This window comes from Aspergillus undulatus (genome assembly GCF_047715775.1).
Source record: "Aspergillus undulatus strain CBS 261.88 unplaced genomic scaffold BDV17scaffold_7, whole genome shotgun sequence".
Lineage (NCBI taxonomy): Eukaryota > Fungi > Ascomycota > Eurotiomycetes > Eurotiales > Aspergillaceae > Aspergillus > Aspergillus undulatus.
Window position 1 is genome coordinate 19,410 of NW_027396611.1, and position 23,473 is coordinate 42,882.

The following is a 23,473-nucleotide window of genomic DNA, read 5'->3' on the forward strand; positions in this document are numbered from 1 at the left end:
ACGCCAATGAAGTAGAAGCTTGGGGACAGCCCTGAGACATGGCGGACTGGGCGCTGGCTGGGCTCGCGGGGGTCCCTTGGCAGAAGCGATTGGGCACATCGCTGCCTTTTCCTTGAGCCTCAAGCAGCCAGGAAGACCCGTTCTTCAAAAGTGACGACATTAATCTTGTCCTTGATCTGCACTACAGCCAGTATGCTCGCGATGGACCAGTCGTGGGTTATTCTCACGCCGGGTCTTCTTACCCTCCAGGACAAGTACCGAGAAATATGGGGCGCGCCAAAAACAGAGCAAGGCCGCGTTTCGAGATTGAACGGCAATGAGCGCCACGTCTCGTACAGTGCTTCCGACACGAGCAGCCTGGTGAGGCCCGAGCAGAAGTATGCGTCGCGCGCATTAACCCGACAACGATCTACAATCCCCTCGCGACCTTCTATGGACGATATTCGAGCCCCAAACCTCGCAGCAAAGTCTCTCGACCTCCAAACCCGCGAGGTATTCAATACCCTCGTCTCCTCGATCCTCTTTCCCGCTACCTACGCTGCCTTCTACAGAAGAGTCGATCAGGATATCATCGCCTTCATTCGCGACGATCAACAGGCGCAATGTCCAGTAATGGAGTGGATGGTTCGGTGCTACGCAACCTGGTATTTTGCAAAGCAACATAACGATGACGAGAAGCTCAGCGAGAGTCGATACGTCTACGGTGTTTTGCTCCAGTACTTCCGTCGGATCCTGCTCGATGACCCCCGGAAACGGACGGCCGACGTCACATTCACAATCGCGATCCTGCTATGTATATACGAGGTACTCGACAGTAGTGCACCAGACGGCTGGCTAGTTCATATAAGGGGAGCAAAGGAGCTGCTGCGGCAGCGCGGTGCGGCGGGGTGCTTCAGCGGCTTTGGCAGGACAATTCTGCTTGCCTGTCGCGGGTTCTTCGTTGGCGAGGCGTTGGTTAGTGGGGAAGGGTGCATACTTGCTGAACCCGATTGGGCGGACATAAACGCGAGGGCTTTCGAGCGCGAGGAAAAGGCTGGAAGGGGAAGTAAGCTTGTTACCGTCGTTGATCAGACCTATCGGGAGATTGTACGCGCGCCTGGGCTTGTGGCCCAAGCACGTGCAGTCGTCGATCCTGGTTCTGGACAGGGTCAGGGTCATGAGGCTGAAGCAAGTGTGCTCCGTGCCGAGATTCAGCGCAGTCGAGGGGTCTTGCGGCGGCTGATGCGTCGCCTGGCATGTGTGTCTGGAATGGATGCCACCGTCACGTTGGAGCCAACAACCCCTCGCGAGAAAGTTAGCGGTCTATACCTGGATCATCGGTATACACCTCTCATTGCTCGCTACAACCTTCGCGGGGTGTGCGCAGTTGAGGCCCTCCTAGGGCAAGCATACTCCATGCTGGATAAGAAGCGGCATAACAGTTCGAAGAATGGAAACTACTCACTGACGACGATTTCGGCAAGGATATGCCATGATAACACAGTGAGAGAAGGACTTGGAGAGCCCCCTGGAAGCCTTGATGATTTGTTTCTCTCCCTCGGTGCTATGACCATCCGCATCAATGGTGACACCTGACCCCTCGTGTTCCCTTTCTTCACTCCACCAAGAAACACACAATGCCCAGCGGCCGGGAACATTGGCGCCAAGTGTCTCCTGCACCTTCTCTGCGCCCAGACCTGTTTCAATTGGCGCTTCTGTTTAACACGAGAACCGCCCAAAACGCAAGTCGTGATTCGCAGGAAGAGATGATCGGCAATCATGTCCACCTTTGTGTTGTATACCTCCAAAGCGGTGGACAGTTTTCATCAGTCTGGGGGCAGCGTTCTGAGAAAGGTCCTGTCTGAGCATAAATACCTCGATGGGTAATGCCGAGCTGCTCGAACCTTTCTCAGCTCAGCTACCCCCCGTTAACCCTCCATGATGCACCACGCTATATTCTTTCCGTTGTTTGCTTTCATTGCTATTACCGTTGCCCAATGCCCCGAACCCACGGAGACGGTCACCATCGAATGGCCCGATGACCTGTACGCTCGCCGCCAAATCATCGTGTCGAGCATCGACTCAGATGGCGATACAACAACCTACGAGGGCGTCGACTGCCCGGGCAATCCGCACAGATTGACCATTGCTTTCGGTCCACAGACCTTTTCTTTCAACCGGGTTGGAAGTAACCAAGAGGGTCACACTTTGATCGACGAATGTCAACCCGAGGGGTCGGGCATGGACTGCACCATATCCGTCCTCGGCGTAGCGCCGACAACGTACACAACAAGCTACGGAAGCGACGATATCTACACTGTCTCCATGGCCGTTGTCTCATCTGGGGCGGAAAATACCGTTCTCCCAACTATGACTGCGCCGCCATACTTTGGATGTCCGAACGCCTGGCAACAGTGCGGCGAGGAGCCTTGGTATATCATTCCCTTCGTCTCTACTTTTCTATTTCCTACCAACCGCTGACGAAGAATAGGTGCTGCCCAACTACTGCAGCAATCTGCACAACGGCACCAAACAACCATGAAGCGTGCGCGAGCGTCAGCAACGAAGAGTTCCCACAGCCCGCCCTTCCATATATCACGACGCCCCAAATTGACCCTGACTCCAGCGAGCCTACTGACACCAACGATAATCCGGACTCCGAAGACGGAGCTGCGCATTTTGCTGCGCAGCCTACGCACTTGTTGCTTGGTGGGCTGGCTGGGTTGGGGCTGGCTTTTATTTGAGCTTGTCGTGACATGCCCTAGAGGTTTGAGTGAAGGAATTGAGGTTTACATAGTAATGCGATGTTATAATGTCCTCGAGGCTAATAAATTTGTGAATCCAAGCTGTTGTAATTCATTCCTGTGTCTCCCGCTTTTTCCGTAGGTGCATATGTGTTCAGGGACAAGCTGGCCTTTGGAAGCCCAGCAGTCTCCCCCTGGACCGTAAGATGGTTATTATCGATTCCGAAAGATACGACCTGAGTCCATCTCGACACTGAGGGCTCTTTCCTTGTAAACGCAGACAGTGTACATGTTCCAAGGAAGGAGCAATGGGCGCTACTGTTGGCATAAGCATTCCCCTCTTTCGTTCGGAAGAGAGTGGTATGATGGTTCACCCTTCTGCCCATGAGAATTAGGACGAAGACTGCTTTCTATATTCTATCTATATGCAAGCAAGCTCTATATTAGACGGACACACCTACCACAAGACAGGCCTCACATCCCCCAAAACTCATCCCCATCCCAAGGCCCTACGGCAAGCTAAGAAACGCCAAAAGCGTCTGATAAGTAGCATCCAGCAACATCCTTTCCGCCTCACCATATGTCCCATTAAACACAGGATTTGGAGTCGTTGAGGTCGCATCAACCCCTGGCGGAAACACCACCTGGCTCAGATCATGCACCTCCCTCGAAGGCGGTACAACCCCGTCAAGGAAATAGTCCCGGATAGTCTGGACCAGGCCTAGCGAGCCAAGACTTATCGTCGTATGGCCTGGTCCACGGCGCATCACTAGCTGCGAGGACGTGGGGAGCCAGTTATGTAGGGTATGTGCTGAGCTCACCGGTGTCGCGGCGTCGTGGAGGGCGTTGACGATCAAGACGGATGTATTGCGCGACGTAAGAATGTCATTCGTCTCTCCGTTTATGAGCCGCGAGGCGCCGAGGTTTTGTACGCGGGGGCGGGTGTTGGGGAAATTGCGGCAGAAGGAGAGCGTCGAGAGGTCGGCGTTTAGCCAGGGTGTTTCCTCCATAAGGGAGATGTCGAGGATTTGCCGGGCGACGTTGGTCAAATTGGTGTGGTTTGATGGTGCGTTGTCGTTGCACTGGAGGGGCCACCCGGCCATGGATCCTGTGTCTGGTGCGCTCTCGTTGACTGTTGAGGTTGTCGCATCTGTCAGAAGACTGGCGAAGAGGTCGGGGTCGCCCGTCTCCAGGTCGCTGACGGCCGATGCGACGGCCGGCCATGTCGTGGGTAGCTTGAGGAAGGAGTACATGAAGAAACTAAACATGCCGACGGTCACAGACCACGTCCCGTCCGATACCTCGATTGGGCTTTCATACAGTGATGCTTGCAATTTAGCAATGCGCGATCTCAGGTCCGCAACGCTGCTATTCCTCGAGCCCTGATTCAAAGCACACCCATCTATCCCGGCATCGGCGCAGAATGTAACCAGGTCATCAATCGCATCTTTCACAGAAACCTCATCATGCGGAAGCTGACTCGTATACGGCTTTGCATTCGCCTCAGGATCAAAGACGCCGTCGAATACAACTCGTCCAACCCTCTCGGGAAACGTCTGAACAAACTCAGCGCCGAGTATAGTTCCATACGAGAAACCCCAATAATTCAGCGTCGCATTCTCCCTTCCCTGAAGGACATCAGCGATAGCAGCCATATCGCGCACAGTATACGCCGCGCTAGACGTATACAGCGCGCTGGAATTATGCTCCGCGCACGCAACGGCAATCTCCGCGACCGAGGCATCATACTCCGCAATCGCATTATAGAAATCTGGCATATAGCTTTGATTCCGAAACAGGCTATACTCAATCTCCGCCGCCGCAGAGACAGAATCCGATGCGGCGTATTCTTCACCGGCGGTATCCCAGCATTGCAGGAGTGGTCGGGCATCGCCTACACCCCGTGGATCCCACGAGACGATATCGTAGAACCCGCCCGTGACATTAGAGATCCCTTCGCCCGCGCCGTTCGCGAGGAAGTCGATGCCCGAGGAACCGGGGCCGCCGGGGTTCGTTAGGAGGGAGCCTTTGCGCTGGCTTTTTGGGACCGTAGCGTTGTATTTGGCGATTGGGACATGCGCGAGCGCACCGTTGTCTGGGTCGGCGTATTCAAGCGGTACAGTGAGCGTCGCGCAATCGAGAGCCGTATTTGAAGCGCATGGTGCCCAGTGTAGTTTCACAGATGCAGAAGCAGAAGCTGCTGTTACCGTTGCTTGCAGGCTACCGGCGAGGAGCAGCTTTAAAAGCCACTGGGCGCCCATATCGAGTTTCTTCTTCTTTCTTTTTCTTTTTCTCGGGGAGCAGGGCTGTCAAAAGGCGATCAGCGCACCTATATCCCTTGGCTTTAGCCTTGGCCATCCCTCGGATCTATGGCCGGCAAAAATTTCGAACAGAGCGGGCGTCAACGTGGGTCAGGGATATCCACTCCAGCATAAGCAAGGCACTTTAGTCGTCGATCGGAATTTTGGCATGGTCGATCGTTCTTAGTTTGGGGTTGGTTTGAGAAATTGGAAGATATCTTCGTATAAGAATTTGGTGAATGAGAATCAGGATGGTGAGATTTCAAAATACTAACAGGATTGTTGAGCCGTATGTATGTAAAGCAGTGCTCGCATCTGCGACACAGTGTCATGATTCGCATCATGCTTGCCGTAAGCAGCCAGGGCTAGATAGGAGACTGGTGATGTTGGAAACCCCCAACTCTGGTTCACTGTATCTTCGGGTTCTGATTGATAAGATGAAAATCTAATCAATCTGTACCATCCGGCATCGGGCCTTTTCGAATCAAAACTCAAAACACCAGGCTTTGAAGCCTGAAGTTCTGGACTCTGAACCCTTGTTAACAAAAACTCGTAATCAGAGCTTCGTAACTCGTAATCGTACCCAGTGTACCCACAAGGACCCCGTCGTTTTCCGCACAACTTTCCCCATCGGGTTATAGTAGGAATGACGCGGGCCGCACTACCTAGCAGTATATAACTCTATAACATGGAGGACTTCATGTGCATGGCAATGCGAGGGTAGTCTCAAAGTGAACATAGATGCCAACTATCAGGATCGCACAAATTGAATTAATGATTTGTTTGTGAGTTGGTTGGCTGGTGCTTTAAACTTTGGTTCTTTGTCGACGAGCAGTGGGCCGGCACCGTGGGTCGTGGAGTTTTGACACCAGGGATTATCGCTCTGGAGCATAAGAATTAGCTAAGCCGGGTTCACTGGGAGATAGGGGAAGATGGTCAACAAGTAGTATCACCAATCACTGCAGATAATCTCGATTTCTTGAAAACCATTGTTCGCCCCAGTATCAATTTGCCGTGGACTCGGCGATTACCTTGGACAAATCGTTGAGAGGTGTCTGGTCTACTGCAACGGCTCAATAGACCGGAGAGCTAGGCAGTTGTACTGAATTGCGGTTTCTATCCCTTTGTCGGAAAAAGAGAGGCTGTTAAGTTGGGTGGGAGGTGGGATTCTGCTGACTAGGATGATGTTCCTCTACAGTATCAACTCTGCCACTTTATCTTTCAAGCTTTACATACACCATGGACATGCTCTAAAAGGAAGCAAGGGAAGACTACCTACCCGCCCATCTATATAAACTTCTGCATCCAGCCACTTGGGGAAACCCGTTATGTCTCCAGTCTACCTACTGCTGCGCAAGCCAAACATTATGCCCCGCCAAAACCGTACTCAGCACCATCGCGAGGCCAATCTGCAATCCAGTAGCAGGGACCCACCCGATAAACGACCCCGGCAGTGTGAGGTCGCATGCATCGATGATAATCCTCTTGACAAAGGGCCATCTGGGCGAAGTTGAAGTTGGCTGCTGAGGCTTCGTCTTGGTCTTGGCGTTTTTCTCCTTGCTAGATCCAGATCCAGATCCTGAAGATTTGGCTGGAATAGCAACGACGGTCGGGAAGAGAACCTCCCACGCCGAGCGAACAATCGAGAGGACGAGCGCGTAGAACCAGAATTTGTTTGCTTCCAGCATGAGCGGGCGGTACCAGTCTACGCGGGCGACGTTCATGTCGTGGAGCTGGGAGCGTGTCAATGGCGGAAGTCGACAGGAGAGGGATAATACTTACGATAGTAAAGTTCTCGAGAAAAAGATACAACCCTAGGAAAGTCCACTGCGCGAGCTCCATCACGGACAGTAGCGTCCCCGAGGAGGAGGGGCTATTCATGAGACCATGGACGCGCTCAAAGCAGGGGTAGAAGTCGAGGAGACGAAAGTATCGACGGCCTAGAAGTACCTCCGTCAACATCGAAGATCAAAAACCTGTATTGATCCTGACTGACCTAGGGCTAATTGATCACGCGCCGCGAGACATTGCGCGGCGAGTGTCTTGTCGTCGCTCGTGAAACCCACAACCTGGGCCGAGGCTTGAATCAGGCGGAGGGTCTTCTCGAGACCAGCAGTTTGGCTGGTAAAGGTGGACAATTGCTTCAGGGGGAATATCCCGGACTGGGCGGGAGCTTGGACCATTTCGATATCTTGATGTTGTTGGTTGTGGCTTGTTTCTGAGAGTTTGTGCTCTTCCGAGTTTTCCGTCGCGTGTTCTTGGCGTGCGCCGCTTTACATAATTGCGTGATATGAATCAAGCACACATGAAGCTATCAGATCATGAATATTCCTCTATCTGGTCTGAAGAATCTGGTTCAAGGCATCTCCGCGTACTGTGCTTTGTAGGAGTTACATTTGGCCCTATGCGGGTTGGTATTCCCTTATCGGATGCTTCTTATGACGCTTGTGCTGTGGTATACGGTTCTCATTGAAAGGGAGTGGAATACGACGACGTTCTTTACGAGTTATACGATGATGGGCTTCCTTATTGTTGCGCTGGTGGGATGGAGGTTGTTAGACAGACGAGGGGTTTGAAGATTGCGGAGGCGGGTCTGGAGATGGGGAAGGATGAGATTGACATGTAGAGGCGCTTTTTGAGAAGCCGAGAAGTGTTGGAGTGGTTGAATGGGTGGTTTGAGTAATCTCTATTCTGCATTTTGAGTCGGTTGAATCATCTAGTGCATATCCTATTCCGTGCAACCACGCCAGACATCAACGCTTCCCAAACCACCTCTCTGCGGTAACGCCCCCTCATCCTTCATCAAGGAAATAGATATTACTCTTCGCTGCGCGACCTCCCCCTCCGCTAGGAGAGACTCGGTGTCCTGTGGTCGAAAGAATTCATTGGAAATGAGGGTGAGGCCGGGACGGTCGCGCACCCGGTCCACACGATTATGAGCATCTTGCGCCAATCCTTGATGGTGGTTTTGATGTTGGCCAATTCGATGTTGTGGTCCATTTCCTCCGCGTTTTGGCTGGTCTGGCTGTCCACCGATGCAGTGTCGAGCTCCATCCGGCGCGTTGCGTGTGATCTTTCCTCGGCGTTCAAGGACGAAGCTTTGCTGAGCTTATGTGGGAGGACGAAGAGGCAGAGGAGGCCAGCGGCCATAGTGACTGCACCTTCTATCATGAAGAGCAACTGCCAGTCCGTCCATCGGGATGACCGGTCTTGCAAGATCCCATAAGCGATAAGGGCCGAGAAAGCGCCAGAGAAAGTGAAACTCGTCGAGACAAATCCCATCCGGAGACCGGCCATGTGTGCTGGGTACAGAGTGCCGACGTAGTAAAAGGCCGTCGGCAGGAACCCAGCTTAGCAAATACCCAGGAGGAGACGGAGGCCGAATAGGTCAGCGCGGCCGTTCATGGCACATTGTGCCGTTGTCACGGCTCCCCAGGAAAGCAAGAGGATCGGAATACAACGGCTTGGATCGAGGGCCACGGTTACGGGCATGAAAGGACCGTAGGTTGCAGAAAAGAGGGAAACGCAGTCCGAGACATCGGTTTCGCGGCAGCCGCGTTACCGATGTTGCCTTTGTAAATTCCTTGAAGCTGCGACCGTCAGTAACCATTTATATTGGACGAAAATGGGATGTGCCGTACACGAAAGCCCAGTGCGAGTAGTGGGACCACAATCAGATCCATCTTGAGGTTGATTCGCTTGTCGAGACGTTCATCTTCAGGGGAAGAGGGGGAGTAGCCAGGGCGCTGCTTTGTGGTAGAGGAAGTATCAGCGGGATTGGTCTCTGAGATGTCCTCGACGTGGGTCTCAGTGTCTTTCTGCATGGTGTTCGTGAGTTTGATGTTGATAACAGATGGCAGGGAAGGACGGTGGGTATGGCTCACAACGGCCCCACGGGATCAGCCTCAAGTAAAGTACAGTTTGCGGGGAAGCTGCATAGCTGTCTTGACGGTACCAAGATTGACATAGGAACTTCGAGTCACAACAGTTGCCAGGGGCTGCATTCGCCGGTTTTCACTGCCGGAGGACTCCTGGCTAGCTTGGCTTTCACCCAACCTCGCTACCCTAGTAGCAGAAGAAGCACAAAGAGGCTTCATGATTAGGATCTCCGATCAGATGGACAGCGTCCTGTCACTTTCGCAAATATAGCTTCATGGGACGCATCTGCATTTCTATCCCACTTTCGCGTCGTCAGATAATATGAACTCGGGAATCAGCAGTCCAAGTACTATCCTGACTGTCTCTTGCGCTGTAGAGATTCCCAAAAGTATATTCTGTCAAATCATTTCAACCGCAGCAAGATCCAAAGTGAGACAGATGTGGCTTGATCCTGCAAGTGCCAGAAAAGTAACTCGACCATAGCAGCCAACTTTAATGACCAGGGTGTGATATCGAGCGACAAATTCTTTTGCGTATCATCAACCCTCATTGGCCACTGGGCTTGTCCAAATTTACAGTAAGTTGCCAGCCTCCTCACTCTTTGTTTGCCTCCTCATTTTGTATGACTACAGTGTAGGCCTCTGCGGATTCAAGGGGCTATAAACCCACAATGTCCGCCTGCACGGAGCCCAACGGCTACGCCTCGGCCATAGAAGCCGTCTAGAACAGTTGTCTTGTGATAAATACATAGGCTCTACCCCGCAAATGTGTACGAGAATAATTGGCACACACACACACACACACACCTCTTCATCAGAAAGGATGATTTGGGCTGGGTATAGTGGGGACCCAGTGGGGACAATCCGGGGAAGAAGCTGGAGGCATGGATGGAGAACCCACTATACAGAAACCCTAATCCTACCTAGTGGTAGCTCCTTGCTCTCTCGCTGGGCCCCACTCACAATATAATCCTCAGCTGACAACAAAGGGAGCACCGGCTTCAAAGAACGGTATTTATGTACTCAAACCTTGACGTCCTTATGTCAAGGGCCGAGATCCCGACGCCCCAAACGCGACTCTGCCCGGCACTCTTCTCTTTTCTTCTTGCCGGAGGAAGGTCTCCTTAACTACCTAGGGAGCCGTCACCATTGATTTCATTCTTAGCCCTCCTCAGTCCCGCGCGAATGTCCATACATACCCGTCCTCGTCCACCACGATGGCCGCACCAGAAGTCCAGTCCACCTCCTGTCCAGTCTCCGAATCTCAGGACATCAACACCAGCGCCTTAGTGACAAGCAACGAGACAGAAAAAATCTACCGAGAACACGACTACCTGCGATCTCACTGTCCCGTCCCCCACGTAGACAAGCACGACGGGTACTGGGTTCTCACAAGGTACATCTTCCCGGCTTCCCGGCTTCCCACCTCCCTTTCAGTCTCAGGTCCTAACTCTCGTGATTTTTGTTGGTCAGATACAAAGACATAAAAGAAGACTCCCCCAACAACCAAAAATACATCTCCTACATCTGCACCGTCGTGCCCGCAGACTCTCGCGGAATCCGCCGCCCACCCCTATAATTCGACGGCGAAGCCCACAAGCCCTACCGCACGGCCATAGACCGGACCCTGAAACACGCGCGTCTGAAGCGGCTTGAGCCAATAATCCGGACACACTGCCAACGGGAACTTGACGTCCTCATTGACCGCGGCCACGGGGATATGTATGAAGAGTTCGGCTCGGACTGGACGAGTTGGATCGGGCGGGAGTGGTTGAATCTTGATGCAGAAGATGGGGAGTTACTGGTTGAGTGGTTTGCCAAGTTTGTGTCTACTTGAAGGATGGGGGATTTGGCGACTGTTAAGAGGTGGAGTGATGAGTGGTATGGGATTGCGAGGAAGGTTGCGAGGGCTAGGAAGGAGAAACTGCTTGATCCGGAGGTTAATCCGGCGTCGAGTCTTTTGCTTGAGAGGGATAAGAATAGGAGGGGTTTGGAAGAGGAGCATATCATGTAGGAGTTCATTTCACTTCATTCCGTTCCGTTCCAAGACGGGGCAGTGAGGGTGACTGGCAGACTGACTTCCCTCTGACAGTGGCTGTATCCAACAAATCGTCATAATCGCCATGGTCGCGCCAACAATCATGGTAACCGCAATAACAAAACACCTCGCCGAAGACAAATCTCTCCAAACCAAACTCCGCCACGACCGCTCCCTCCTCCCCTCTGCAATAGAGGAGTTCATCCGGTTGCACGTCCCATACCGGGGCTTCTCGCGCACAGCCGTGCAAGAAGAAATCTCAGGCACGAGAGTGCCCCCAACGAACCCATAACGGTGGTATACTCCGCTGCAAACAGAGACCCCGAGCAGTTCCCCGAGCTAGCTAAGTTCATTCTGGATCGGGAGAACATAAGCTTGCATTTGGGCTTTGGGAGGGGGATACATCGGTGTGCGGGGGCTGCGATTGCACGGATGCTTATTAGGATTTATCTTGAGACTATTCTGGATAGGTGTAGGGATTGGGATGTTGAGGGGGAGATTGTGTATGCGAAGCTACCGGAGATTGGGTCGACGAGTTGTCCGATTCGGTTTTATAAGGCAAAGTAGGTAGGGGCTTGGTAGGACGAGGAGTACATATGTTACGGGACATGAGCTTGCGAAGCCTGACGATACTATTTGAGAAGAGGCATTTTACGTTTCTTTTTTGAAAATGATCAAGAGCCTGGCCAAAACAGTATCAATTTAATGACTATAGTCGGATGACCGAGGATTCGACCCGGACCCCTCAGAAAGCCCTAAGGAGCGCGTCAACATCAACCATGCTAAAGGGAAACTGGATTTCCTAACATCTAGTTCAAATCTGATTTGAGCAGTCGTTCCCCGATAATCCACTCCAAGACAAGCCAAGATGTAATTTCCCATCCCTGGCGCTCTAGAGCAACGTCATGCTTGGGTTCCCCACACTCTCCAACGATCGTCGTCCCCTGGTGCAATTCTGCAGCAGAAAGCAAGTCCGAGTTGATTGATTGATGCAGGGGCTTGACATGATTTCATATGCATGCCTGTTGATCGGCAGGTGTTTCGGCAGTGTCCTGAAAAGTTCCGAGGATGGACAAACTGGGGATATATCAGGGTCTACGAATCCGCTATTTACGCGTCTCCTCATCATTTAGCCTAGCGCCAGCATCTAAGACTCCTCTCTCATCTCGGCCAAGAATGAAGCTCCTCAACACCTTTGCCACCCTCACGGCTATCTTGGCTCCTCTAACATCCAGCCACCCTACAAAAAACACCCGCCAAGTCAACAGCGGCTCCGGCAGCGGCAGCGGCAGCGGTCCATACCCAGCAACCTACACGACCTCTCCCAGTCTCCAAAACCACACAATCTACCTACCCACCTCGCCTCCTGACTCGTCGTCTCTCCCCCTCCTCATCTGGGGAAACGGCGGCTGCTCCGCAAACGGCACGCGCTTCGCAAACTTCCTCACCAACATCGCGTCGTATGGATACGTGGTGATCGCAAATGGTCCGCCGAATGGAGTGGGGGATACCACGGCGCAGATGATGCGTGATGCGATTGATTGGGCTGAGGACCAGACACAAGCATCTCAAACCTCAACCTCAACCTCAGGCTCAGGCTCAGGCTCAGGCTCAGGCTCAGGCTCAGGCTCAGGCTCAGGCTCAGGCTCAGGCTCAGGCTCAGGCTCAGGCTCAGGCTCAGGCTCAGGCTCAGGCTCAGGCTCAGGCTCAGGCTCAGGCTCAGGCTCAGGCTCCGAGTCTATTCTTAGTGATATTGATCTCGGGGCGGTCGCAGTAGCGGGCCAGAGCTGCGGCGGGCTAGAGACGTATCAGCTTCGCGACGACGAGCGGGTGCGGTTCCTGGGGATCTTTAATTCAGGGTTTATTCCCGGTGGCGAGGTTGGTGGACAACCTGCTGAGGATCCGAGTGTTATTGGGGAGGTGGCGAAGCCGGTGTTTTATTTCTTGGGGGGACCGACGGATGTTGCGTATCCTAATGTATGTTTTCTTTTCGCTTCCACTTTCACTTGTGTGATTTTGTTGTAGTAGGTGGCCCAGCTAACGGCGTATAGGGCGAACGAGACTACGCGGCTCTGCAAGGCGTCCCTAAGTGGATCGGGAATTACCCCGTCGGACACTCGGGCACGTATCAGGAGGTTGATGGAGGTGCGTTTGGTGTCGCGGCTGTGAATTGGTTGGAGTGGGTATTTAGGGGTGATGAGGCTGCTGCGGCATTCTTCACTAATGGTGGTGCTGAGAGGGCAGGGTGGAATGAGACGGCTAGTGAGGGGCTGGAGAGATTGGGGGAGTATTAGATACTCGAGGGTCCATGTCCAGATGTCCATTATTGAGAATCGGGGTGCAGACTGGTCGGTCTACATTGACTAGGTACCTGAACGGCAGAGTCAGGGCTTCCTACCCAACTCCTCTCTCAGCGGGGGCATTTTCCATACCTACCCTAGAATACCGCCAGACTTATCAGATCCTATACTTCCAAGGAAACTAAATCCCCGGCCTATTCCTCGTCCACGGATCCCTCGGTCCATGCTTCCAATATATGGTAGCGTATCTCTCTGGGGGATGTTTCCACCCCAGCCTCCTCTTCTTGTTCCGCACAGGACGTTCCCAGATGTGTCATCTAGAAGTAGGTGTAGAGTCGAGGAAGACGCAATGCTTGTCCATTCCTCTCTCGCGGGCGTCGGCACAAAGATCTTGGTAACGCTCCTCGAGCCATTCTGTATCAGTAGTCCCCTCCAGATCGAGGTTCTCTTCAACCCCACTCTTCAGAGAGGTCCATTCCATCAATGAGGTCCTCAAGTTCTACACCATCCTTTGTGCCAATTGCACGCTGCACGTGTAGATGGGACTTAGAATAAGGAACTCCCCTAACAACTCAATTAGATACAGAGAGCAGAAAATGGGCTAATATACGCAGTTTATTATCTTCAACGGGGAAGTAATGGAATTCGTACCTAGACTGCACTCAATATTCTCCGGCTTACACTCAAAGTGGGCATAACTCTCGGGAACAAGCGGCCAAAAACTGATTCTCTCCTTTACCCCGAATCACGGATATTTGTAGTTCAGTAAGTCACAGCGAGCGAAGCGGCAACGGGCCGCGGGCATCCAACAGGTCGCTCCGAGACTCAAAAAGCGCTACTGCCCGTCCGTGTTCCTTGTCCGGGACACATAAAACTCGATCCTGGAGGGATGTGAGACAGTCGCCTGCATTAGGTCTTTTCTTCAACGAGGAAGGCTTACGCTAGACATCCTTGGGGCCCCAAAGTGTATCAATGCGAATATCTAGATGATGCAGCAAGTGATCCCCGCATCTTTGATGATAGATATCACTTCCAGGAGTTCTTTCGGGGAGATGACATCATCACCTGGGATTGCCAATCACAAGAGGATCGTCTACATAATTGTAAGTCTTTCGTGGGTTGGTCTGCTGTTGAAGGTTTGGTTGGGCCTCAGTGCTTGTCATTTGCTGACAATGGGGTGGACAACGCTGGAGAACAGAAGGAGATCATAAAAGAACAGAAGGACGGGGGCGGGGAGACCCCAGGACCGTTCAAGTTGACCCTTTGTCGTCTGACCTGGCCAGTTTCATTGGCTTACTTGAATTCATATCTTTGATTTGGTGGAAATTTCCAGATTTATGATTATCTTCCGTACCTTAAGATGCTACCTTTTTTTTTAATTCCGTACCAAATGACATGCCTTCCACTGGTGAAAGAAGCAGATTCGTGACAAGTACACCGGAGCTTCTCTCGTCGCCCCTGGTACATTTGAGAAGGTATCACAACAAGCAATGTTTAGTTACAGCCTAAGGAGTATATAAGTACAACTATGTAAGATAGAAAAGGCAAAAGCCACCCAACCATAAGTCATATATCCAGGTTCAGCCTCTGGTAAGCAGTATATGCAAATCATGGACTCCCAACCGCAATCGCCATATCATTCCCAACGTTCCCATTAACAGTAACATCATCGCCCCCAAGACACCAACGAGTCCCCGGCGTCTGGGCCCCGTTCCCCCAACATTAAACGTACATCCTACATGCGTGCAATCCTGAAACCAGTTCATTGTAATGCACAATGACAAACAATCGTCGAACGAGGTAAGCACCGTACTCGCAAGCGTGAGTTTGCCATCCCGGCCGAAGTCGGCATCGCAGTGGCAACGTCGTCGGCTAATGGCTAGAGCTAGACGCATGTACGCTATTTTTGGGATCACAGAGATCTCCAGATTTGGGCTTGGCGGCGCTTAGATTTAGGTTGCTCTAATGCGTTAACGGGTTGGTTTAATTACAGTTATCACCGTATCTACAGAATGTGCGCCGTATGTTCGGACCGATTGACGCTAGATGCTAGATATCCTTCCAGTTCAGGACGGCCTTGACGACGGACCCATCGTCTAACCCGGCCAGTGCTTGTTTAAATTCGCGCGCCTGAGATTGTCAGCTACCTGGCAGCATATATAATTATCGAGGGAGCCGTACTTCGAAGTATGAGATCAGTTTGTCCATCGGAAACCGGCCATCCCTATACCACTTGATCAACGTCGCGATCGCCTGTTATAATCAGCCTCCTGTTCGGTATCTGAATACCCGATCAAAGTGAATATGCATACCTCACTAGGCACACAATCACCCTCAATACACCCAACAACCGCTCGCCCCGTCTGCACACACAAATTAGCATTATCCCACTCTATCAATTGGATTACCAGGGGCAAAACGAACATTAATATGCTGAATCCCATTAATGCTCAAATCATACTGTGCCGGCGGCACCCCAATAAGCACAAGTTGCCCTCTCTGCCGAAGACTCTTCAAGCCATCTTCAATCACCGCCGGTGTCCCCGTGGTATCAATAACATGCGAGACACCATTCGGAAACATCTCCGTGATCGCCTTGTGCAGGTTGAATCCCACGGGCGAGGTATCGAGTGTATGCGTTGCTCCGAGTTCCTTTGCGAGGGTTAGACGGCCGGGGAGTCGGTCGACGCCGATGATAGCTTTGCAGGGGCGGAGGGCGGCGGTCTATGTACACCAGAACTTAGGTTAGTACATATATACCCTTTTGATTTGTACAGTGGGAGGACAGGAAAGCTTAAGGTACCATCAAAGCAGCAAGCCCAACACTCCCCAAGCCAAGAACAACAACCACACTGCCCTCCCCCGGCTTTGCAACATTCTCAATAGCCCCCATCCCCGTCTGGAACCCGCATCCCAGCGGCGCGAAAAGCTTCAGTTCCTCTTCGTCCCGGATGAGATCCTTTGCGTTGACGATACACGATTTATCGACGACGCTATACCGCGCGAAACTAGACTGTCCGAAGAAGCGCGAGTATATCTCTTCCTCCTTCTTTTCCTCACCAGTACCAGTACCAGTACCTGTAACGTGCCCCTTCCGCCCGATATAATTCTCCTTCGCAAACGAGTGGCAGTAACTTGGGTGTTTCTCCTCGCATTGGTCGCAATTCCCACACGAACAAAACGAGAGAAGGACTGGGTCTCCGACTGCGACATTTGTGACGTTCTTGCCGACTTTGCGCGCGTAGCCGGATCCTACACACATTCACCACAACCATTAGCGCCATCACCAACTCCTCTCCATCAATCACCCCGTAAAGAAATGCAGGTGAGCTAACCCTCGTGTCCCATAACCTTCGGATACCCAATCCCAAACTGCCCCTGCGGCACAGCAGAAAGCACAATGTCCGTGTGGCAGACGCCCGAGGCGAGCATCTCAACGAGGACTTCGTTGTCGCCCGGGTCGTCGGACACGGCGACGTCCTCGAGGGCCCAGGAGAGGGCTGTGAAGCGCGGCTCGCGGGCGACGATTGCTTTTGTTTGGATCATTCTACCATTGATGGGTTGAGTGAGTCAAGGGGAGGGAGGAGATCTGGGATGATTGTGGGTTGTGGGCGGGTTGGAGAGGGGAGCTGCCCTTCCTGCTCGGGGAAGACGGGTGCGGGGCGCTTGACAGCTTCCCCGCTCTGGTGGAGCCGAGGGGTGATGGTTGAGGTGATCGTCTTGGACCTGGAGTTTTTTTTAATGAGGTTGATGGGGAGGGAGATACAATGGACTGCTGTGCTACTTTGTATATAGTTTTTAGGGCTACGGATAGATTTGAGTGGTGCATGGAGGGGGGTACCTTGGTAGCTGCGGTGGAGTCGAGCCATTCACTCCAGATATAGCTGGATGGGTTAGGGACACATTCATTGTAATAAGACAATCGTATGGCAACCCCAGTATGTATAGTACTAATCAAGCTCTAGTGCATTGATACGGTCATATTGCTAGTCATCTACAACTTGGGCACATCAAGCCTACACACCACTGTTAGCACTCATCTTACTCACCCACCCTCCTTACCAACAACAATCTTAAAGGAGAACATACTTGATATGAATACTTTTCGCCTCAGTATACTCCATAAGCCCATACTTCCCGAGCTCCCGTCCCTGTCCACTCGCCTTAATCCCACCAAAGGCCGTATTCACTTGCGGCAGGTAAGGCGAGTTGACAGCGACACCGCCACACTCGAGCGCGCTGGAGACGCGTAGGGCGCGGTCCAGGTTAGATGTGTAGACGGACGCTGGCGATCGTAAGTCTCAGTGCTTTCAATCTATTGATTGAAAAGGGAGAGGAGAGCATACCAGCAAGCCCATAAACCGTCCCATTCGCCAATTTCAGCGCCTCCTCCTCCGTCTCAAAGGACTGAATCACCATGACAGGACCAAAAATCTCCTCCTTAACAATGGGGCTATTCGGATCCGGGTTAATAAAGATAGTAGGCTTGATGAAGCAGCCCTTATCGCCCTTCCGCTCGCCGCCTGTAAGCAATGTAGCGGTCTTCTTGCCGATGTCGATGTAGGACATGATCTTGTCGAATTGGGCTTTGTCGACGATGGGCCCGTACATTGTGCTTGCGTCCAGGGGGTTTGAGCCTAGGGAAGCTGAGGCCTCTTCAAAGGCGGTCTTTATGGCGGATGTGAACTTTTCAAAGATGGTTTTCTGGACGAGAACGCGGCTTGTTGCTGGTTCTTTTAGCACCTGTGCTTCCTTGCGACTACCTACGGAGCTTGAGGGCCGATGGGTGAATCCAAAATGGGGGCGACATACCAACACAGACCTGTCCGGTGTTGAACAAGAACCCGCAGACCCTAGATATACCCGTTAGCATAGGGTGCACCGTTCGAAGAAACGGAAGACATACCCCCCCAGCGCCTTCTCAACCTCCACATCACCAAAAACAAGCGCCGGACTCTTCCCCCCAAGCTCAAGCGTAACCTTCTTCAGATTACTCCTCGTCGCAAGATCCTGCACCGCCTTTCCACCCCCAACAGACCCCGTAAAGCTAATCTTCGCAATCCCCTGGTGTGCTGCAAGCGCAGCACCCGTACTCGCACCCCCATTGACGATCTGCACGACGCCAGGTGGGAATCCTGCTTCGGCGAAGAGCGCGCCGAGAGCGAGGGACCCGAAGGGGGATTTTTCGGAGGGTTTAAAGATGAACTGCCACAATCACAACCTGGTCAGTACTATGGAAGATACTTGAATTGGATGGAGGGAGGGCTGGGTGGGGGTTATTTAAGGGTAGGGACGCACGCAGTTCCCAGCCGCAACAGCCGGCGCGATCTTCCACCCGATATACATAAACGTTGCGTTCCAGGAGGCGATCCCCGCGCAGACGCCTAGGGGTTCGTGGCGGACGATCTTGTATACCCCATTTGACTCGGGATATGTCTCGCCACTGATTTTGTCGGTCCAGCCAGCGTAATCTACACGCACCTTATCAGCCTTCTTTACCTCTCTAGGTAATCATCACAACACCAAGGCCAGAACCAGGGTGTAAGGGGTGTGTAAGAACATACACCTCCAAACCTCAACCAAATGCGCAAGATCAAACATCCTCGTCGGCGTCACGGGCTTCCCCGTCGGCAGGGACTCGAGCACCGCAAGGCGCTCCGCATCCCGCTCAACCAGGTCCGCGAATCTCAGCATGCATGCTTGTCTCTGCGCGGGGGTTGTCGCCGCCCAGGTTGTCTTGTACGCGGTTGTTGCGGCGGCCACGGCTGCGTCGATGTCGTCTGCGCTGGCGGCGTGCGCGGCATGAGGGATTGGCGAGTCATCGTAGGGGTTTGAGACGGTTAGGCGGTCGGGGGTGCCGCTGTTGATGTACTTTTGGAGTTGGTGTTTTTAGTACTAGCTAGGTAGTAGTTGGTGGGGGTTGGTTAGGGTAGAGGGTGGATACGGGTAGCGTACCTGATTGTTGATAAAGAGTTGGGTGGGAAAGGAGGGGAGAGGGGTAGACATGGTGACGGTACTTCAATCAGTTGGTTTGGGTACCCTTGTTACAGAAGCTGAATGTTATCTCCAGCAGTTCAGGTGCTCGAGGAGCCTTTATAGGTTTCTAGAATGAATGGCATGTTGATAGCGGGTGGAACGGTTCCGCAGTGGTTCCGCGGCCGTTCCGAGGTTGACAGCTCCGTCGATGATCGCAATCTCCGCTGCTTAAATACTTAACGCCGCCTGTAGGGTAGTTTTTTCTTATTGAAGCTGAAAAGCCTCTAGCGTAAGCATACATAGTAGCGGCATGCAAAATCCTACCGTAAAAGTCAAGACGTGCATCCAGCCTCCGGGCCGTCAGCGGATATAAAAGGTGCGGACTCCGATCGAAGTCCGGCCCTAGATTCAAGGGTATGGTTGATAGTATAGACAAGAGAACCATGTAAATATACACGGTCCGAAACGAGATATCATCTATTATACAGCAACATCTCTCAAGCCTCCGGCTCTATGTCACTCGCCCCGTCCAGTCCCTCGTCCATAGCATCTGGGTTCAGATTCGCTGCGTCCGCATCGACGCCGTCCTTGTCCTTGTTGTCATGGGAGATCGACTTCCAGCCTAGGCGGTGCGAGTCGTCTTTGATGTATTCGGACATGGGGAACTGTATATTGTTAGTTGTATTCCAGTAGATAGGCCTGAGAAACGTACGTAGTGGTCGTTCTTCTTCATGGTCACAACCCATGGTACGTTATCGAACGTCACCGCGCGAAGGCGGAAGTATGTGTTATCGGGGATTTTCTTGACTTCTTCAACGAAGCAGTCGAGGTCTGGTGTTGGTACGCCGTTGACAGCGGTAATGAAGTTTGTCGGTGAGAGGCCGTATTGGTAGGCCGGCGATCCGCGACTCTGCAAAAATTAGCATACTAACCGACGATTCGAGTGCTTATGCAGACGTACCCGCGCGCTGACATAGATCTCGCTATGCAGCTTGGAAATCTGCTGCCGTACGGCGTGATGCGGCCGCTGCAAAACAGCACCGCAAAACACAACCGCCCGGTCTGTCTCCAGATCCTCCGTTGAGACAGTAGGAACCTGGATCTTCAACTCCTCGCCATTGCGCACAATCAGCGCTTCGAGCATCTCCTTCTCGTACATAATATCCAGCTCGGACACGCGCGTGATCAGCTGTCCATCAAGTGTGAGAATGATATCGCCCTCCTGGAAGCTGTCTGCCGTCGAGTTGAACTCCGGCGGCGGGCAGTCGACCTTGCGCACCATGAATAGCTGGTGTCGTGACGGGTTTGCCTTGGCCACTTTCTCGATCCACTCATCCGAGACTCCCATGATGCGCGCCTGGCTCATCTGCACCACGTAGCTTTCCATGTTCAGAATCCGCAGTTTGGGCATGATTCCTTGCTGGATTTTGTTCACTATTGGGAGCAGCGACGGTGTCGCAAATCCAAGGTGGTATTCGACATCCTTGTGTGAATTTGGTGTGCGTTCGCCGAGGTAATTAAGCCACAAGGCCTGGACAACGCCATCCTCGCCAACTAACACGCCATTGGAACACTGGCCGCTCAGTCCAGTATCCACGGTCACTGCGTCCAGGTTGATCGCACGGTATCGTGGGGCGGAAGCATTGGCAGGGATTGAGACTGTTGTAATGTCGGTGACAGCAGTCTTTGCAACCACGATGCGGAAGTTCTGGTTGAACCCGACGAAGATTGTGCTCTGGCCCTGCTTGATATAATCCGTCGCGAGTTTTGCGCTCTGAACTGGGGCTTGCACCAGGGCGGGGTCGTACTGGATGATACAGTAGTTTTGTAGGGGATGGTGGAAGACAACTTTGGCCGCGACAATGATTGAGTCGGCCACGGTTACGTTAATATCACAGAGGTTGTAAGGCACAATAGCACGCGATACTACGACCAAGCCCTTATCGGCGTCAATCACAAGCCCGAAGCCGGTCTTTTTGGCTTGTGGGAACCCGTCCAGCTTTAGAGGCATCGTACAAGATACACGGACGAAGCTGCGCACGATCTCCGCGGCAGCGGGTTGGCTGACGCCGTCGAGTTGGATAAAGTCCGCCTTCCTCGGAACCGGCGTCGCGGCCTTGACAGGGTCGGCGAGGTCGGAGAAATCCCAAAGACCAGTGTCATCATTTCGAACCGCCAACCGCATCTTCGGATGCCAATGGCGGTCGATATAGACAATGCTCGTACCGCGCGTATGCAAATCGCGGATGTGGCGATATGAGATCACAACCCGCGAGCCATCCGGGATAGTCTTCATGACCTCCACGAACTCATCTAGGTTCCTGGTTTTCCGCTTGTCTACCGAATCAATGAGCCAACCCGAAAGGGTGTTTTCAAGTTTGAAGGACCCCGCTGCTTCACAAACGTAAACACCCTTTGTGGCAATGGCATAGAGCCGGGCTTGTTGGTAAGATAAATCATGAAACGTCCCACCAGCGACCGTTACGAACCGATCAGGGGTGATGGCATGCAGGTCGCCAACCTCGCACTCGACCTCCACGTCTTGACCGCCTCGCTGCACCAGCAACCGCACTGACTGTCCAACGCTGGAATCAAGTATGTCGTCCAGTCGGACAAAGCGGGTCAGGAGCTCTCCATTGACCTTGAGCAGTACATCTCCTTCCAAGATCTTTCCATCTGCAGGACCCTCAGGAAGAATGATCTCGGCAACCAGCATGCTCGTTTCGGTGGGCGCTGATTTACGCACCGCCGTTTCCCACTCCGGAGTCAATCCAAGACGCCGGCACTCGTCGAAAGGCTTGAATATCCATTGTGTCTGGATGGTTCCTCTAGTGATTGGTTTTCCTTGGCGAATGCACTCCAGAGCACGCTGTGGCCTGTCCAGCGGCAGGAAATAGTCGGTTGCTGCTCCGTCTGCACGGCCACCAGCCTGCAAGGCAATCGCATTCCCCTTGATGTTGACCACAGGACTTCCGGAACTACCGCCGCAGGCTGCGGCTGCAGCCTGAATATAGTTGGTGTTGAAGTCATTGTAACCCTCGCCGTAATCAGGTGCGTTTCGGTCCAGTCGACTAATGACACCCGACAGAATACTCAGTTTCTCCCCTGCATCGTTACCCACAATCCGGATCTCCGAGCCCACACGAGCCCCATCCGGTTCCAGCTTGAGTTCTCTAAGTTTCATGTGACGGATCGCCTTCGGGTCGAACTTGAGGAAGCCAAAGTCATGGACGGGGTCTCGATATACTGGATAGACATCGCACTGGTTTCGTTAGCTTCTTTCTCCGAGTCCAGACCAGAATAACTCACCTCTTCATGATTGTCAAAGAGAACATATCCCCAAAACGGCCCGGGACAGACAACATGCCGGTTGGTAAGAATATATCCGCGCTCCGCATCGACAACAAACCCCGTAGCTTGACTACTCATTGATAAATCCGTATCAAACGAGCAAGTCTGACAGAAATGTATCGAGACAACACTCTTGACCACCTCCTCTATTGTAGCCTGCCACTCCGGCGAATCCGCCTGCGTAGGGGCAACGGCCATCAACGGAGTCACATCATCCCCGTCGCCAACATCATAGACGGTCCCGTTGGCAGGGGTCGAATCGCCCGGCGTGAGCGTTGAGTTCTCAGGCTTGGGCTGTTTTACCGGCCGCTCCGCCGCGGAAAGGGAGTTGCGCTTGCGTTTGGCGACTCCGTCTCCATTCATGTTCGCTGTAATATCTTGAACGGTCTCGCGAGATTTAGGTTCAGAGCTCGAAAACGGTCGAGAGAGCGTCGCCCGGGTAGAAGTCTGACTGGTAACACAGAAATCGGGCTTTGCAGCGGCGGCTGATGACCGGCGGAGCAGGATCGGAGTAGGGGTCGAGGTCGGTCGCCAATGCACGAGGCGGGCGCGGCTGAGCAGCAGGGTCGAAAACGGGGCGTTTCTAGCTAGGATAGGCGAGAGGTGGTTTGATCTGGATGAGAAGCGAAGGAGGGAGGACCACGCGAGCAACGATGCAGCAGTCGAGGCAGCGGCGGTAGCAGTGGAGTTAACAACACTTGGGCACCTTCGGTTTGCCAGCAGGCAATAAGACATTCACAAGGCTGCCACGAGAAGCTGAAGAGCAAGAAGCGAAGGTATAAAAGCAAAGGACCAGTAAAGGAGGGTAGATGTTGTAAACGCGGCTGACCGAAGAGTCAGGCGCTGCGAACCTTGACGGCGGAAGGACTTTTGACGCTGAGAGAGGCGGAGACCCTCGAGGCCCCGG

General features: G+C 52.9%; 10 protein-coding genes across 10 annotated transcripts; 4 read left to right on the forward strand and 6 right to left on the reverse strand.

The window, feature by feature from the left end:
• Positions 1-192: 192 nt before the first annotated feature.
• Positions 193-1,575, forward strand: BDV17DRAFT_288098 (uncharacterized protein; the record flags this gene model as incomplete). The annotated part of the gene is made up of 1 exon (XM_073761320.1): positions 193-1,575. One exon carries the CDS (start codon positions 193-195, stop codon positions 1,573-1,575), a length of 1,383 nt encoding a protein of 460 aa, XP_073618840.1.
• Positions 1,576-1,920: 345 nt separating this feature from the next.
• On the forward strand, positions 1,921-2,723 carry BDV17DRAFT_279716 (uncharacterized protein; the record flags this gene model as incomplete). The annotated part of the gene is made up of 2 exons (XM_073759761.1): positions 1,921-2,411; positions 2,471-2,723. The coding sequence occupies 2 exons, from the start codon at positions 1,921-1,923 to the stop codon at positions 2,721-2,723; spliced, it is 744 nt and encodes a 247-aa protein (XP_073618841.1).
• A 509-nt stretch (positions 2,724-3,232) lies between these two features.
• On the reverse strand, positions 3,233-4,984 carry BDV17DRAFT_301055 (Alpha/Beta hydrolase protein; the record flags this gene model as incomplete). The annotated part of the gene is made up of 1 exon (XM_073764174.1): positions 3,233-4,984. The coding sequence occupies one exon, from the start codon at positions 4,982-4,984 to the stop codon at positions 3,233-3,235; it is 1,752 nt and encodes a 583-aa protein (XP_073618842.1).
• Positions 4,985-6,154: 1,170 nt separating this feature from the next.
• Positions 6,155-7,212, reverse strand: BDV17DRAFT_254719 (PEX11 domain protein). The gene is made up of 3 exons (XM_073756814.1): positions 7,020-7,212; positions 6,806-6,963; positions 6,155-6,756 (listed from the first exon to the last, which is right to left on the reverse strand). Exons 1-3 carry the CDS (start codon positions 7,204-7,206, stop codon positions 6,367-6,369), a joined length of 735 nt encoding a protein of 244 aa, XP_073618843.1. The 5' UTR covers positions 7,207-7,212; the 3' UTR covers positions 6,155-6,366.
• Positions 7,213-8,505: 1,293 nt separating this feature from the next.
• BDV17DRAFT_288102 (uncharacterized protein) lies at positions 8,506-8,847 on the reverse strand (the record flags this gene model as incomplete). The annotated part of the gene is made up of 2 exons (XM_073761321.1): positions 8,506-8,613; positions 8,665-8,847. 2 exons carry the CDS (start codon positions 8,845-8,847, stop codon positions 8,506-8,508), a joined length of 291 nt encoding a protein of 96 aa, XP_073618844.1.
• Positions 8,848-10,118: 1,271 nt separating this feature from the next.
• BDV17DRAFT_279719 (cytochrome P450) lies at positions 10,119-11,506 on the forward strand (the record flags this gene model as incomplete). The annotated part of the gene is made up of 8 exons (XM_073759762.1): positions 10,119-10,297; positions 10,375-10,438; positions 10,502-10,722; positions 10,768-10,911; positions 10,994-11,210; positions 11,270-11,346; positions 11,383-11,442; positions 11,476-11,506. 8 exons carry the CDS (start codon positions 10,119-10,121, stop codon positions 11,504-11,506), a joined length of 993 nt encoding a protein of 330 aa, XP_073618845.1.
• Positions 11,507-12,115: 609 nt separating this feature from the next.
• Positions 12,116-13,233, forward strand: BDV17DRAFT_288105 (uncharacterized protein; the record flags this gene model as incomplete). Its single annotated transcript, XM_073761322.1, has 2 exons — positions 12,116-12,916; positions 12,991-13,233. 2 exons carry the CDS (start codon positions 12,116-12,118, stop codon positions 13,231-13,233), a joined length of 1,044 nt encoding a protein of 347 aa, XP_073618846.1.
• Positions 13,234-15,220: 1,987 nt separating this feature from the next.
• BDV17DRAFT_254727 (NAD(P)-dependent alcohol dehydrogenase) lies at positions 15,221-16,833 on the reverse strand. Its single transcript, XM_073756815.1, has 6 exons — positions 16,575-16,833; positions 16,043-16,491; positions 15,664-15,963; positions 15,552-15,602; positions 15,421-15,492; positions 15,221-15,369 (listed from the first exon to the last, which is right to left on the reverse strand). The coding sequence occupies exons 1-6, from the start codon at positions 16,783-16,785 to the stop codon at positions 15,289-15,291; spliced, it is 1,164 nt and encodes a 387-aa protein (XP_073618847.1). The 5' UTR covers positions 16,786-16,833; the 3' UTR covers positions 15,221-15,288.
• Positions 16,834-17,125: 292 nt separating this feature from the next.
• Positions 17,126-19,290, reverse strand: BDV17DRAFT_254735 (aldehyde dehydrogenase domain-containing protein). Its single transcript, XM_073756816.1, has 8 exons — positions 19,195-19,290; positions 18,804-19,110; positions 18,538-18,710; positions 18,146-18,444; positions 18,052-18,092; positions 17,586-17,966; positions 17,329-17,524; positions 17,126-17,255 (listed from the first exon to the last, which is right to left on the reverse strand). Exons 1-8 carry the CDS (start codon positions 19,243-19,245, stop codon positions 17,234-17,236), a joined length of 1,470 nt encoding a protein of 489 aa, XP_073618848.1. The 5' UTR covers positions 19,246-19,290; the 3' UTR covers positions 17,126-17,233.
• Positions 19,291-19,381: 91 nt separating this feature from the next.
• On the reverse strand, positions 19,382-23,406 carry BDV17DRAFT_254737 (putative nuclear serine protease HtrA2/Nma111). Its single transcript, XM_073756817.1, has 4 exons — positions 22,525-23,406; positions 20,177-22,477; positions 19,928-20,125; positions 19,382-19,880 (listed from the first exon to the last, which is right to left on the reverse strand). The coding sequence occupies exons 1-4, from the start codon at positions 23,299-23,301 to the stop codon at positions 19,713-19,715; spliced, it is 3,444 nt and encodes a 1,147-aa protein (XP_073618849.1). The 5' UTR covers positions 23,302-23,406; the 3' UTR covers positions 19,382-19,712.
• Between the last annotated feature and the right edge of the window lie 67 nt (positions 23,407-23,473).

Bases quoted from the DNA above. Each gene is read 5' to 3' on its own strand.
- BDV17DRAFT_254719 (XM_073756814.1), bottom strand. From the start codon at position 7,206: ATGGTCCAAGCTCCCGCCCAGTCCGGGATATTCCCCCTGAAGCAATTG. The intron at 6,964-7,019 runs GTCAGTCAGGAT...AGGTACTTCTAG, and splicing joins GCGTGATCAATTAGCCCTAG to GCCGTCGATACTTTCGTCTC. The intron at 6,757-6,805 runs GTAAGTATTATC...ACACGCTCCCAG, and splicing joins TTCTCGAGAACTTTACTATC to CTCCACGACATGAACGTCGC.
- BDV17DRAFT_254727 (XM_073756815.1), bottom strand. From the start codon at position 16,785: ATGATCCAAACAAAAGCAATCGTCGCCCGCGAGCCGCGCTTCACAGCC. The intron at 16,492-16,574 runs GTTAGCTCACCT...GAATGTGTGTAG, and splicing joins GAAGGTTATGGGACACGAGG to GATCCGGCTACGCGCGCAAA. The intron at 15,370-15,420 runs GTACGGCTCCCT...TGACAATCTCAG, and splicing joins AACTGATCTCATACTTCGAA to GCGCGCGAATTTAAACAAGC.
- BDV17DRAFT_254735 (XM_073756816.1), bottom strand. From the start codon at position 19,245: ATGTCTACCCCTCTCCCCTCCTTTCCCACCCAACTCTTTATCAACAAT. The intron at 17,967-18,051 runs GTATGTCGCCCC...TAAAAGAACCAG, and splicing joins CACCGGACAGGTCTGTGTTG to CAACAAGCCGCGTTCTCGTC. The intron at 17,256-17,328 runs GTATGTTCTCCT...AGTGGTGTGTAG, and splicing joins GCGAAAAGTATTCATATCAA to GCTTGATGTGCCCAAGTTGT.
- BDV17DRAFT_254737 (XM_073756817.1), bottom strand. From the start codon at position 23,301: ATGTCTTATTGCCTGCTGGCAAACCGAAGGTGCCCAAGTGTTGTTAAC. The intron at 20,126-20,176 runs GTACGTCTGCAT...TAATTTTTGCAG, and splicing joins AGATCTATGTCAGCGCGCGG to AGTCGCGGATCGCCGGCCTA. The intron at 19,881-19,927 runs GTACGTTTCTCA...AACAATATACAG, and splicing joins TGAAGAAGAACGACCACTAC to TTCCCCATGTCCGAATACAT.